Source organism: Elephas maximus, chromosome 13, assembly GCF_024166365.1.
Source record: "Elephas maximus indicus isolate mEleMax1 chromosome 13, mEleMax1 primary haplotype, whole genome shotgun sequence".
NCBI lineage: Eukaryota > Metazoa > Chordata > Mammalia > Proboscidea > Elephantidae > Elephas > Elephas maximus.
This window is the reverse complement of record NC_064831.1, coordinates 14,025,383-14,040,283: the sequence shown is the minus strand read 5'-3', so window position 1 is coordinate 14,040,283 and position 14,901 is coordinate 14,025,383. Positions and strand designations below refer to the sequence as shown.

At 39.1% G+C, this 14,901-nt stretch overlaps 2 protein-coding genes across 2 annotated transcripts in view; one reads left to right on the top strand and one right to left on the bottom strand.

Moving 5' to 3' along the window:
* TMA16 (translation machinery associated 16 homolog) overlaps positions 1–14,901 on the top strand; it is a 71,388-nt gene that overhangs the window by 44,064 nt on the left and 12,423 nt on the right. The gene's annotated exons all lie outside the window — the stretch shown is intronic.
* Positions 2,655–14,901, bottom strand: part of MARCHF1 (membrane associated ring-CH-type finger 1) — a 115,591-nt gene continuing 103,344 nt past the window's right edge. The window contains exon 4 of the mRNA XM_049852688.1: positions 2,655–3,070. Within this exon, the coding sequence (XP_049708645.1) occupies positions 2,772–3,070 (299 nt within the window). The 3' untranslated portion in view covers positions 2,655–2,771. The remainder of the gene's footprint in view (positions 3,071–14,901) is intronic.

Sequence of the window (14,901 nt, the reverse complement as noted above, 5' to 3'; positions counted from 1 at the left end):
CGAAATTGAGTCAACAGCCGTGGTTTTTTTTTTTTTTTTTTTTTAAATAGAAACGCTGCCCTTGCATTTCTTTCTGAAAACGTTCTCTTAGTGTTAAATGTAGCCTTTCATAAATGAGGCCTTATTTTAGCCAATCATCTCCCACTGTGACATAGGCTGTGCGCTTTGACATATCTTGCTTAGATTTGTGCAGAATTAAACAGTATTTTTGGTAGTAATTAAGCTAAATAACCCATTATCTCTCCAGTGCAAACAAAAGAGCAATCAACATGTCTTTGTTTGCTGGTGACTAGATTTTTTCCCCCAGGAATGTTTGTAAACAACATGTTGGCATTGCTAAATCAGGGAAAAATGGAATAGGTAAAAGTTTAAGAAAATTAACAGGAAAATTGAATCCAGGTGAATCCCTTGGGTGAAGCGTCACGGTTAAACCACCCAAAGATTGTTAAACATGGATGTTATTTACCTTAAACCTTTGAAACAGAAACTTGACGTTAAAACAAAGTATAGTTTCTAAAATTTCATGTATTTTTTAAAATACCACTTGTGCAGAATTTTTGGTCCAGTTTAGTTACATCTACTTTGTTCTGTCTATGCCTTTATTCCACATCCCTACGAAGTTTTAAGAAAGATGAGTTTTAAACCTTTTATTTCCTGATTGCAGATCTTAACATTTTTCTCATGTATATACATGGATACACACACACACACAGCACACACACAAAATTGATGTTGTTTAACTTTTTTTTTTTGGTAGGGATTAGGACTGTTTGGACTCAGTGTCAGCCCTACCAATATTAATACAGTCTTTTTCCTCATTAAAAGGTTGTTTTTGTCCTTTTTCCCATGATAACCTGTGAAGAGCAAGCACACTAGTGATTACAAAGTGCCTCAGTGTGACTCCCAGATTGCGTGGTGCACTACCCATGCTTTGGTTCTTGGCGCCATCATGGTTGCCTTTCCACAGTAATAAATACGACAGCTAACAAAGATGAACCATCTATCTTTTTATGCAGGACATCTTTTTTGACAGGCCACTGTATCTATAACCATTAATGTAGCTCACTGCAATATCATACACACTTCAGTTTTATATGAATATGCAAAGGACACAATCAACTAAACTGTCAAACCAAAGCAACTCAGTTTATCACTTATCATAGACTCTGTTGAATATTTTTGCTTCCCAACTGAGCAAGGGATATACTGTCAGCTTATAATAGGGTCTAGATGCTTTGTCATAACTGCTCATTTATCAAGTTGACACCTCATGTGGGTAAAAAATACCTCATAACCTTACACATTTGATTTGATGACAAAAATATTTAATTTGTTTTCCCATAACATAAGTGCTTCATAGTAGCAAAAAGAAGTTAATTTCAGAACTTTTACACAGACAGATTGCTTTATCTTTTATACTTGCTTCAGGGAAATGATAGCTTCGTTTAATCCTTAAGCAGGATACTTAATTTGGTTAATTTAGTGCTTTTGTAACATTTGTGAGACTTTGAATAAAAGGATGAAGTAAGCTGCTATTCTAAAACATTTAGTTATTAACTAGAGGCTTAGTTTCTTATTTTAGGCTGTGCTGTCCAGTGTGGTTACTGCATTTTTTACTCAAATAACGCATGCCTTCTATGTTGCCAACCTCCCCCTCCCCCATGAGGTATTTTTGTAAACACCACTGCCAATTTTTTTTTTTACATGCTGCAGTGATAAAAATCATTGTAGGGCATTTATGAGAATACCTCAAGGTGGGAGGGAACTTAGTTGGCAAAGAAATACAGAAGGCTCACGTTATTTGTGTAAAAATACGGTAGTTCAAATTGAGATTTGCTGTAAAGATAAAATACATATGGATTTTGAAGAGTTGGTTCAAAAAAAAAACAAGATGTAAACTATCTCACTAATAACTTTTTATATTGATATATTGATAACATGTTGATAATTTGGAAGTAAAAGGTTAAATATATTATCAAAATTAATCTCACTTGTTATTTTTTCTAAGGTGGTCACTAGAAAATTTAAAATTGTATCTGTGGCCCACATTTGTGTCTCACATATTTCTACTAGACAGTACTGTTTTAGAGGGGCAAATACAGAGATAAAATATAAGACCCAATAGTTGGTTTCAACTTCTGAGAGTGTTTTAACAGAGCAGAACTAATTACGCCAGAAAATTCTCTGAAAATCTTTTGTTCATGACTTAAACATAATACTAAGTATTAATATTTTTAAATGTGTATTGCAACTATTTTAAAAACATGCATCTGTCCAAACATTTGACTCCACTATAGCCATAAAAATCTGTTAGCTGTCAAAGTATGAATATCACAATGTGCATCCTCCAGTTTTACTTGTGGTGTGACTAGGGACAACGCAGGCAATTTCAAGCTTTAAACCAAGTATGTTCTTTCCAGATGAGACAGTTACCCTACAAGGCCCTAGAGGAGATATGCATTGCAGTTCAAGTCTCTGTTCTTCAGCTTTTCCCCTGTTGCTGTGAAGACTATCACGTGTCCAATAAGTCTCTTGTCATGGCCTAAAAGCATTTGTTTCCCCAATAGTGCTGAATTGTCTTAGACATCATTCTCTGGCAAACTTTTCACATTTCCATGTCACACTTTAGGCTTTGCTTCATGAGATCCTGGCCATTTGAGTCAGTAGGAGAAAGAGGGGAAGATAAAGGGAGAGAGTAATTCAGGATCACTTCTGTCATTTGTAGTGGCTGAGGGCTTATTCTTCAGTGAAGGAACTCCCAACTGGGTCTGTCAAACCGGTAGAACTTCAGGGGGGCCGCCCTCTGCAGGGGGAAGTGAGCTGGTACCTGTTTGTGATACAGGCACTACCACAGCATCCTTGATGTCTGCGTTTACATTACATGAGAAGTTCTTCTCCAGTTTTTTGGCAGTGTCTGGACAGTTTTGCACAAAGATCACACGGTTGTAGGCCTTCAGCCTGCGCCACAACTGAAGGTAGACCTTACACTGTACGTACATGAAGACCAGACCGCCCGTGAAGCCAATGGCTACCACAACCAGCTTTGTCCAAAATGGCCATTCAAGGACACCTTCAAATCAAAAAGAGAGAATGTTATCACCAAGGTATCACCAGTGGATTTATTTGGTAGTTTCTTCTTTGGCCCCACCACAAGACCATGCTTGCCTGGTAAATTATGTTATTGTTAACAACTAATAAGAATTATAAACTGAGTTGGCTTAAGTACATCCAGATAACCTAAATGTATTTTTATAATTGTATGTGAAGACATTCTCTCACCTACCCTTAGTGCACAAAGTACCTGCTGTGATTATCAGACACTGGCATTAAACTTTTGACAAGTTGACATTTATCCTTGAACCGAAATAAAGCTTTAAGTTTAGTCTAGAAATACATAGAATGTTTAGAGTCTAAACTGTTGCAGAAGTGAGATCTCAACTCCAAAAGAGCACAATATTTGGAAATAACATTCCATTGTTTTGAGCACTTACTATATGCCAAATACTGGTCTAAAGTATGTATGTATTCATTGAACCCTGACTGTATGAGGTAAGGCCTATTTTAAAACAATAGATTGAGACTGACTTGAAGGAAGTTGCCCAGTGGGAGAGCTGGGATATATTGCAGGCACTCTGGAGCCCATAGTTTTAACCTCTAGGTTTTATAGCATAACATACACACACACGCGCACACACACACACACACACACACACACACACACACACACACACAATGTATTTGCCTAATTGTAACTCGGCACTTTAAATACTGTGACTCCCAAATGGTTAAAACTAAAAACCATAAAAAAATCCTGTATTTCTAATTTTTCATGTTTTTAAATGAATGACTGATGAGTATAATTTTTTAAAAAAATGGCTTTGAAAGTTTGTTTTAAAAAGAATGAAATTTAAATCCAAATAAGTAAGTTGTAAGACAAAATACCATGTAAGAATAATCTCATCTGTGTTCCAAATTAAACCATTTATCACACCTGGGCTGGGACATACTCTGGAAATCTTGTAAAGTGACAGATTTTAAAATGACACTTCTCAGGCACGATATCGTCCTCTCATCAGTTGGAGCTACAGCCATGATGCTTTCATACTGAGTGTAGCTAAGGATGTGGAATGTATTTTAGAATATGTAGGAAAATCTGCCCTTAGCGTGTAGTCTCCATAAGAGTAATGTGATTTTTATATGATGTTGGGTGTTTATATTTATGCAACTTGCATTAATCAAGAACTTAGAAGTATAAGCACATAGTCACAATTGTTAATAAGACAGTAAGTTGTATCACAGTATATTTGTATAACACTTTATACTTTGCAAAGTACTTTCACTTACATAAACTCATTTGATCCTGTGAAACTTATTTTGAGTAGAGTTAGGTAAAGAGATAATAGGTTTTCAGTTAAGCTGATTTTTACATGGGTAACTAGGGTTGAGAATTATATACAAACTAATAGGTTAAGTTTGACTACTCTAACCATTGTTCATTTGACAGTGTCAAGATGGAGAAATGTGAGCTAGTTTTATGTTCAATTTTATTACAATGAAGAGCTTATTCTCCAAACTTGTCCTATTCAACCTCCTTATTGATAAAAAGGCGGGGGGGGGTAGATTGTACAAGCTACTTAATTTGGAAGGATAGCAAACATAATGGTGAAAGAATCAGAATTTAAGAATTCTTTAGGAAAATGAAGCAATGGGTACACATATGGGCTTATATGCAGCTCCTTTTCCCCACCCCAATCCCCTAAAAGAAAAGACAATAGAGAAAGTAGCTGCCCAACCTTGCCAGAGAGAGGAAAATAATTCCTGAGTATGAACTCAAAAAAGATTTCAGATTATAGTAATTTGTTTTATAAAGCTTGTATTTTGTACAGGTGGACTATGATCTTATTACACATATTTTCTCTTCATTTTCATCACACTAGACACTAGCTTTCTTTTACAAGGTTTTTTTTTTTTTTTTTAATATGTCATAAGAGTTCAGGTAACTCTGAGTATTTAGAACACCCTGCCACCATCAGAATAGTGCAGGGGCACAAGAGCTACCTTCATTAATTTGAAAGGTGGTATGAAGTAAAAGAGCATGGCTTAGTCTAGTGGACCAGGAAGAGCTAGTAGAAATGGGTGGAAACCACAGTAAATGAGATTCCATGAGGAGGTTTTTAAATACTTAATGTATACATTTATAAGAAATACCCTGTCCCTGTTTTGTAGTAGTGACATTTGCTTTATGCTGTGTAAGCAAAAAAAAAAAAAAAAAAAAATTTTACCCTGTTTCCATCATGACTAAGACTTTGTGCCCTAAGATTAACCAGCAATAATGGGGTCACCCTGTCAATTTCTAGTCCCCAAAATAAATGAAACATTGAGCATTTCCTATATGCCTAGACTCATTAGCAAAGACACTTTATTCCTACTTTTCTAATGCTGATGCTGAAAGTTACGTCAGACCTTCCTGGATATGATAATCAGGTGATAAAATTTCCATTTTCCATCATGAACAAAATAATGCAAACATAGTAACCATGATAAATTTGTATTTTCTTGAAAGTATTTGTTACATTTTTCATTTGCTAAGTCAGCCTGAAGTCTGACCCCTTGAACCTTTGCAAGTAAATTTTTTTTTTCCTTTTCTAACTGCTGTGGCTCTTTTCTCTTGAAATGTTGGAAAAATGCTCTCTGATCTTAAATGGAGTGTGTTCTGACATGAAAAACCTTTCACTGCTGTTGATGTTTCATTATTTGTTACTCTCTTTGTCACTGATTAAAGTAATTGTGTTTCAGTAAAATAAAATCTGAAACTAAGTTTTGCAGTGGGTTAAATATATAAAATGGAATTTATTAGAACCTTTACTGTTGGAAACACAAATTTTTTTCTTGCTCCTAATACACAAGGCCAAAGGATCAGAAGTTCGAATCCGCCAGGCGCTCCTTGGAAACTCTATGGGGCAGTTCTACTCTTTCCTATAGGGTCGCTATGAGTCGGAATCGACTTGATGGCACTGGGTTTGGTTTTGGTTTAATACACAAGGATATTTTTATGACTTGATTAATTCACAGTCATCCTCATTTTAAACATGGGATAATACCTCAAAATATCTGAATTAATTTCCATGAATTCAGTTCCGTGTGTAGGTCAAATACCGAATCTCTTACAGTGAAAGCTGGGTTTGCCAGCATTTCCTCAAATAAAGCTTAGTCTCCTAGCACTTGGACAGTGACAGTAGACGCATAATTGACTCTCACACTGAAAGTACCCTGAGGTACTGCAGAGTCTTCCATACTTTCTGAATCAACTAGGATGTAATTGTGTTTGCTGCTGTTATTTTTTAGGTATTTGGAAGCTGTAATGAATATAGGATGCAATTATGCAAACTTTATCTAACCAAAGTACGCTCTCTCTCTGTAATCATGCCTGATGAGAGTTTAATGTGCCTGAGATTTGTTGCTCAATAAATGTTCGTAACACCTCTGTTTACTTTATTGTTATACTTGGCATCTTGATTTCTCTTAAAAAAAAAAAAATTTTTTTTTTTTTAATGCGTTACTTAATAAAGCTTATCCATGGTCCTGTTTATGTAGCTCTTTTCCAAACATCCCATGCCCTCACATATGTTCAGGCTTTAGCATTTGCCGTTCCCTCTGCCTTAGAGTGCTTGCCCACTTTACTGGATAACAAACTCCTACTCATCCTTCAGGACCTACCCGAGGGAGAGCAGGATGCCAGTCTGTGGCACAAAGTGGGTAAACAGCATTCATGCCCTCATTGCTGACAGCACTCCTGCTAATCCCTGCGGTAGCTTCATAACCCCTACCACCACAGTCTAGGTCAGTTTCTGGAGTTGGCGTGGGAGCTGAAATCTCTTTGCCATCTGGTCTCAGAGGAAGCAAATGCTTTTTCAAAATATTGCAAGTTGCCTGTAGAGTAGTCCAGGAGGAATTCTAATAATGTGAACTACATGCTGTTGTAGGGGGTAAAATGGGATAACTATGAACATAATAAAATTAGAAAAGATGCCTCTCCCTGCCTAAATCACTATTCTGGAAAATTAGTGTGTTATGGAGTTAAACGCTACATCTAAAGGAATAGAAAACAGTTATATTTACCTAACAGAAGATGCTATTTTTGGAAACACATTGGCCAAAAAAAAAGAACTTTTGGTTTTAGAGATTTTAGAGTACAAGAATGTAATACACCAGACATTTATCATTAATCAGTATTTTTGTTAGGCATACACAACTGTTTAGATGGTCCCATTGTCCTACGAATGTCTGAGTCTAAAGAGATTTTAACCATGGACACATGCTACTGTAGGTTGATTTCTTTGTACCAGTGTTTTCCAACCAACATGTATGCAGTGACAGTACTGTTATTAACTAGTGATTATTATAGTCTATCTTGTATTCTGCTACCCTGCAGACACATTTTCACTTACGGGCATAAAAATATAGGGACACTTACAGAAAATTGTAGTATAAAAATGCTTCATATTTATTTATAAATTTCCCAAATACAATAATCAAAAATAACGTCTTTAAAATAGCAATAATAATGTTTGACCATTGTGCAGCTTTCTTTTAGCTTTGCCCCACTTTGGGATCAGTTCCTCATCTCAAGGTTTCGCTTTATGTGTTTTCATCATGGACCAAACGTTCCATAAACCCCAAACCAGATCCACTGCCGTTGAGTTGATTCTGACTCCTAGAAACCCCGTCAGGTTTCCAGGGCTGGAAATCTCTACGCCTTTCTCCGTGGAGCCACTGGTGGTTTCGAACTGCCAACCTTTCAGCTAGTAGTTGAGTGCTTAACCCTGTGTGCCACCAAGGAACTCCTTCACAGGTAAATAGCCGCATTGGCAGGTATCTGGACTCTTTATGGCCATTTACACTGAGTAATGAAGTGGTTTGTATCAAAAGGCAGTTAAAAGTAAAAAATATGGATTCTTTGTGCAGAGTCCTTTCATTTGCAATGTAGAAGGCTTTTTTTTTTTTTTTTTTCCTTTTAAGCTCTTACCTTGGAGCCCTGGTGGCACAGTGGTTAAGAGATATGCAAACTACAGCTGGTAACCAAAAGGTTGGCAGTTTGAATCCACCAGCTGCTCCTTGGAAACCCTGTGGGGCAGTTCTGCTCTGTCCTATATGGTCAGTATGAGTCAAAATCAACTGGACAGCAATGGGCTTGGTTTTGGTTTTTTAGCTCCTACCCTGGTTCTCTCCATCTATGCAAGGAGAAGAACACCTGGTACACTGAGCCAGTGCAGGCCAGTGGGTCTCAGTGGGGTCTGGTTTTGTCTGGAGACATTGCTGATTATCACAGATGAGAGGGGAAGGTGCTACTGGTTTTTAGTAGGTAGACACCAGGGATGCTGCTAAACATTCTAGAATGCATAGGACAGCCTCCCTCAGCAAAAAATTACCAAGTGCAAAATGGCAATAGTGGTGAGATGCAGAAACCCTGTTTTAGAAGACAATTACCTAAACTTCTATTAGGAAATTGCAGGAAGGTAAAGTATACAAGTTAAACATCTTGGAGTTCTCCACATCTGAAAGAATTTTTGCTGTTAGCTATTACGTAAAAGGAGCCCTGGTAGTGCACTGGTTAAGCGTTTGGCTGCTAGACGAAAGGTTGATGGTTTGAACCCACCCAGCAACTCTGTGGGAGAAAGACCTGGCAATCTGCTTCTGTAAACGTTGTTGTTGTTAGGTGCCGTCGAGATTAAATAGGTACGGTGAAAGAATACAACCCAGACGCACACCTTTCCTGACTTTAAACCAATCAGTATCCCCTTGTTCTGCCCAAACAACTGCCTCTTTTTTTTTTTTTTTCTTTTCTGTGATATGAAGTTTTTGTTTTGTCTGGATCCCTGTAAGGGCTTTTTTTTTTTTTTTTTAAACTTTTATTGAGCTTCAAGTGAACGTTTACAAATCAAGTCAAACTGTGACATATAAGTTTATATACACCTTACTCCGTACTCCCACTTGCTCTCCCCCTAATGAGTCAGCCCTTCCAGTCTCTCCTTTCGTGACAATTTTGCCAGCTTCCAACTCTCTCTATCCTCCCATCATCCCCCCTCCAGACAGGAGATGCCAACACAGTCTCAAGTGACCACTTGATATAATTAGCTCATTCTTCATCAGCATCTCTCACCTACCCACTGTCCAGTCCCTTTCATGTCTGATGAGTTGTCTTCGGGGATGGTTCCCGTCCTGTGCCAACAGAAGGTCTGGGGAGCATGGCTGCCGGGATTCCTCTAGTCGCAGTCAGACCATTAAGTATGGTCTTTTTATGAGAATTTTGGGTCTGCATCCCACTGATCTCCTGCGCCCTCAGGGGTTCTCTGTTGTGCTCCCTGTCAGGGCAGTCGTCGATTGTGGCCGGGCACCAACTAGTTCTTCTGGTCTCAGGATGATGTAAGTCTCTGGTTCATGTGGCCCTTTCTGTCTCTTGGGCCCTTAGTTGTCGTATGACCTTGGTGTTCTTCCTTCTCCTTTGCTCCAGGTGGGTTGAGACCAATTGATGCATCTTAGATGGCCGCTTGTTAGCATTTAAGACCCCAGACGCCACATTTCAAAGTGGGAGGCAGAATGTTATCATAATAGAATTATTTTGCCAATTGACTTAGACCAGGGTCCGAAACCCCCGCCCTTGCTCCGCTGAGCTTTGAAGCATTCATTTTATCCCGGAAACTTCTTTGCTTTTGGTCCAGTCCAGTTGAGCTGACCTTCCATGTATTGAGTATTGTCCTTCCCTTCACCTAAAGCAAACAACTGCCTCTTGATCTATGTAAAGGTTCCTCATGAGCACAATTAAGTGTTCTGGAATTCCCATTCTTCCCAATGTTATCCATAGTTTGTTATGATCCACACAGTCGAATGCCTTTGCATAGTCAATAAAACACAGGTAAACATCCTTCTGGTATTCTCTGCTTTCAGCCAGGATCCATCTGACATCAGCTATGATATCCCTGGTTCCACGTCCTCTTCCGAAACTGGCGTGGATTTCTGGCAGTTCCCTGTTGATATACTGCTGCAGCCGTTTTTGAATGATCTTCAGCAAAATTTTGCTTGCGTGCCTATTAATCACATTGTTCTATAATTTCCACATTCAGTTGGATCACCTTTCTTGGGGATAGGCATAAATATGGATCTCTTCCAGTCAGTTGGCCAGGAAGCTGTCTTCCATATTTCTTGGCATAGATGAGTGAGTACCTCCAGCGCTGCATCTGTTTATTGAAACATTTCAATTGATATTCCATCAATTCCTGGAGCCTTGTTTTTCACCAATACCTTCAGAGCAGCTTGGACTTCTTCCTTCAGTACCGTTGGTTCCTGATCATATGCCACCTTTTGAAATGGTTGAACAGCGACTAATTCTTTTTGGTATAATGACTCTGGGTATTCCTTCCATCTTCTTTTGATGCTTCCCACATCATTTAATATTTTCCCCATGGAATCCTTCACTATTGCAACTTGAGGCTGGAATTTTTTCTTCATTTCTTTCAGCTTGAGAAACACCGAGCGTGTTCTTCCCTTTTGGTTTTCCATCTCCAGCTCTTGGCACATGTCATTATAATACTTTGTCTTCTTGAGATGCCCTTTGAAATCTTCTGTTCAGTTCTTTTACTTCATCAATTCTTCCTTTTGCTTTAGCTGCTCAACACTCAAGAGCAAGCATCAGACTCTTCTCTGACATCCACCTTGGTCTTTTCTGTAAACATTACAGCCTAGAAAGTCCTATGGGGAAGTTCTATTCTATCACATGGGGTCGTTATGTTGGAATCGACTCCATGGCACCTAACAACAACTATTATATTGGTAATAGTTTCTATGTGTTTAGAAAGATTTTAGCCATAGTCAAGCTGGAGATGAAGTATCCCTTATCTACTATTTTTAGGAAAATCTCCATGGATTCCAAGCAGCTTTCCTCTCCATTTGCTAAATCAAACTGCCAGTTGTTCCTTATAAGTGCTAGGATATTTTCCATTTCTGAGCCTTTGTGTAAGATGTTTCTTCTCTGGATTTTCCTTCCCTCCTGCGTGTCTGAATCCTACCTGTCCCACAAAACCCAACTCAGAATTAACGTCCAGCTGGGAACAAGAATTCCCACCGTTCCAGTACCACATTCTTTTTTTCACCTTTGCTATGAGTTCGCTTCTAAGATCTGATTTGCCATGTATAATCTTGACAAGAACAGAAGCTGTGTCCGGTTGATCTTTTTCACAGTGCCTTCCTCAGTAGATATTTCAAGGATGAATGAAAGCTTTTGAAGTTTCAGCTTTGATTATTCTGCATCAGTACTTTCAGTACAACCAGAGGTGACAGCCTTTGTTCACTTCTCAGCCAGCCTCTGCATTTGTTGGTGGACAACCTGAGTTGATTCACTTTTACCTCACCTCTCCTTTTAGAGATAGCAACCAGAATCTGTGTTATACCTGGGGATCAGGAGTAACGGCTGCCATTTTCCCTGCCAATTCTGGGAGACTCCGTCTGATACACTTCTTACATGAGGTAGCCCTGAATCGACTTCCTCTGCTGAAGTCATCCTTCCTTTATGTGTTCCTGGGAAGTCAAAGCCTCTAAAGTTAGAATGCAGAATATCCTCCAACCCCACAACCAAAAGTCACTTGGGTACAAATTCCTTGTCCAAATGATCATCTTTTTAAAGAGACAGCCTGCTCCTTCTCTTTTCCTTGACTAAGTGGGTGAGATTTTTGTTTCTTATGAAGAGACTGTTATAGAGAGGTTATCAGATCCTGTCTTGGAAAGCTCACTGTAAGGACCCGTGGAAGATGCTAAATGGGCTAAATAGGTTTTGCTTTCAGTGGTAAGAAGTACTTGCCTCCTTTTATCAAGACCTAGCAAATGTCCTTGTACTCGTTTTTGTGGACTAGGTGGTTTCTATGCTCCCTTCTGTGAAGAGGAACGGATGTGCACAAGAAGGAAGAGTGGTGGTAAAGAAGGAAAGGCAGAAACTCTTGTTTCCCCAAGGATCCTTTGTTTAACCCAAGGGATTGTTTGCCCTCACTAATGGATTTTGAAGCTGTAGCCTGCACTTGGAAATGCCAGGAGCACAAAGTTGCATACCCTTGCCAGTTGAGAAGAGTTTGGAAAGTCTAATTTCAGTGAGATGAATCATCTATTCCTTTCTTGGAAGCACCACGAACCATCTCTACCTCCCCCTTTGTGCTCAGAATCTCCTTTTAGGAGTTTCTGCAGGTTTAGGAATAAACTCTCTTCCCATTCCTACTCCTCAGGCATTAGTGGGAAACATTACTTGGAAACAACGCTTCAAACCAGTTCGTTCCGGTCTGACACCCTGCTGGGAATTTGCCTTTCCATCCCCCAGGTTACTGAATCAGAATCTACATTTTAACAGGATCCCCAGGTGATACTTATCTATCCCCACGTGATTCTTATCTGGTGATCAGCAGGGCGTCAAACTGGAATGAACCAGTTTGAAGCCCTGCTTGGAAATCCTTGGACAGGAATTGGAAGAGCAGATTTTTTTTCACCGCTATTTTCCAAGGAAGTGGGAATCATGTCCTTCATAATAGATTCATTTGATTGATTCATTTTCCACAATGTCATGCCAGTCATACAAGAATGGGCAATAAATTCTCAAATAGTTTCAACATATGATTACTGCAATAAATTCTCCCAGGCCTCTTTTTTATAATTGCATATACATGATACTTGAGGGCACTTGAGAGCTGCACTATCTTCCATGCCATCCTAAAACAATCAAAATGCTGATAGGTTTTCTAGGAAAGGCTTAAGATGATCTGTGGATTTGTCCTGCATTATGATACTGACCACCACCATGATACTGAAGATTTCACAGATTAGAGTTGGAAGAATAGAAATGCTGCATTACTTCTGCCTGGAAGTGTAGTACCACCGAAGTCACAGAAATAAGTTCCCAATTTGTAGGGAAATTTATATTTAAAGAGTGAGTGAAAGCACTTTAGACAAAGAAGATGGACCCCACAGTTTATCCTGGACCCCTGGGAGTATAAACCTGGGCAAAGATTTTTCTGGCAAGCCAGGGAGGAAAACTAGGTCGTTTGGGTCAAAGTAACTGTATTTATAGAATTTGAATGAAAAGTTGCAAAGGTAAGTTAAACTTGCTAGTTATTTTTTCACATAAATCCCCTACACTCCCCTCTCTCCCTTCTCCCTTGAGGTTGGGTTGGGAGACAGGGATTGGATTATATAACACCGTTTCCCCCTCAGGAACCTGAGACTGGAGCACTGTCAGTAAACAAGACCCCTATGACTATCTCCTTTGCTTTATGTCACGATTTCTTCATCTTCGCGTCTGGAAACTCTTTCCTGCTAAGAAATATCCAAATTCCAAATGACTCAGATTTTTTTTTTTTTTGAAAGTTTTATTGTGTTTTGGTGCAAGTTTACACAGCGTAATAGTTTCCCATTCAACTATTTATGATTTGTTCCATGACATTGATTGCTATCCCCACTATGTGTCAGCACTCTCCCTGTTTCCACCCTGCCTTCCTTGTTTCCGTCCATTCAGTTTCCCTGCCCCTCCTTGCCTTCTCATCTTTGCTCTTGGGCAAATGTTGTCAGTTTGGTTTTGTACAGTTGATTGTTTTAAGGAGCACATTCCTCACAAGGGTTATGGTTTATTTTACGGGTCTATCTATTTTTTATCTATTACTTGGCTGAAAGGTGACCTCCAGGAGTGGCTTCAGTTGCAGGTTAAAAGGGTATCTTAGGGTGATACTCTCAGGGATTCCTCCAGCCTCTATCAGTTCAGTAAGTCTGGTCCTTTTTATGAATTTGAGTTCTGTTCTACAGTTTTCTCCCATTCTAACTAGGGCTTTCTATTATGTCCCTGGTCATAGCTGTGTTAGTGGTCACTGAGCACCATCTAGTTCTTCTGGTCTCAGGCTAGAGGAGGCTGGGGTTCATGTGGGCTATTAGTCCTGTGGACTAACTTCTTTCTTGAGTTTTTGGTTTCCTTCACTCTTGTTTGGTCCAGACAGGAAGAGACCGGTAGTTGTATCTTAGATGACTGCAAGCCTTTAAGACCCCCAGACACTACTAACCAAACTAAGATGTAGAATATTCTCTTTATGAACTATGTTATGCCAATTGTGCTACATGTCCCTCCAGACTATAGTTTTTAGCTTGAGTCCAGTAACTCAGTCCCATGAGGTGTTTGGATATGTCTAAGAAGTTTCCATAACTGTGCCCCCATGTGCTCTGTGGTATATATGAATACGTATGCAGCACATACAAGTATGTATGTACAAATGCCCACGCTGTCCTACACATGCATGCACGTGCACTCTCATACGCCCTCCCACACCTAGCCGGCGTACGTGTTCTCCTAGGTAACCACTGACAAAGTTTTGGTTGCTATTACTGTTGTTGCAGAATTGTATATGTTACAGTATTTATCACAGTTATGCTTTGTTCTTGCGTACCTCTCAGTGTCCTCATTTACCTTGGTCACACTGTGCTGACTTCCCCCATAATGTATATTGCCTTTCCCTTCATCAGAATTAACGTGTTTACTACCTAGTATAACTTCCCTCCCCCCCCCATCCCTGATAACCATCAAAGAATGTTGCTTTCTGTGTGTAAACCTATTTTGACTTTTTATAAAAGTGGTCTCATAAAATATTTGGCCTTTTGTGATTGACTTATTTCACTCAGCATAAAGTTCTCCAGATTCATCCATGTGATAAAATGCTTTCTGGACTCTTCGCTGTTCTTTATTGTGTGATATTCCACTGTATGTATGTACCACATTTTGTTTATCCATTCATCTGTTGTTGACGCTTAAGTTGTTTCCATCTTTTTGCTATTGTGAATAATGCTGTGATGAACATGAGTGTGCATATGTCTATTCATATCACTGCT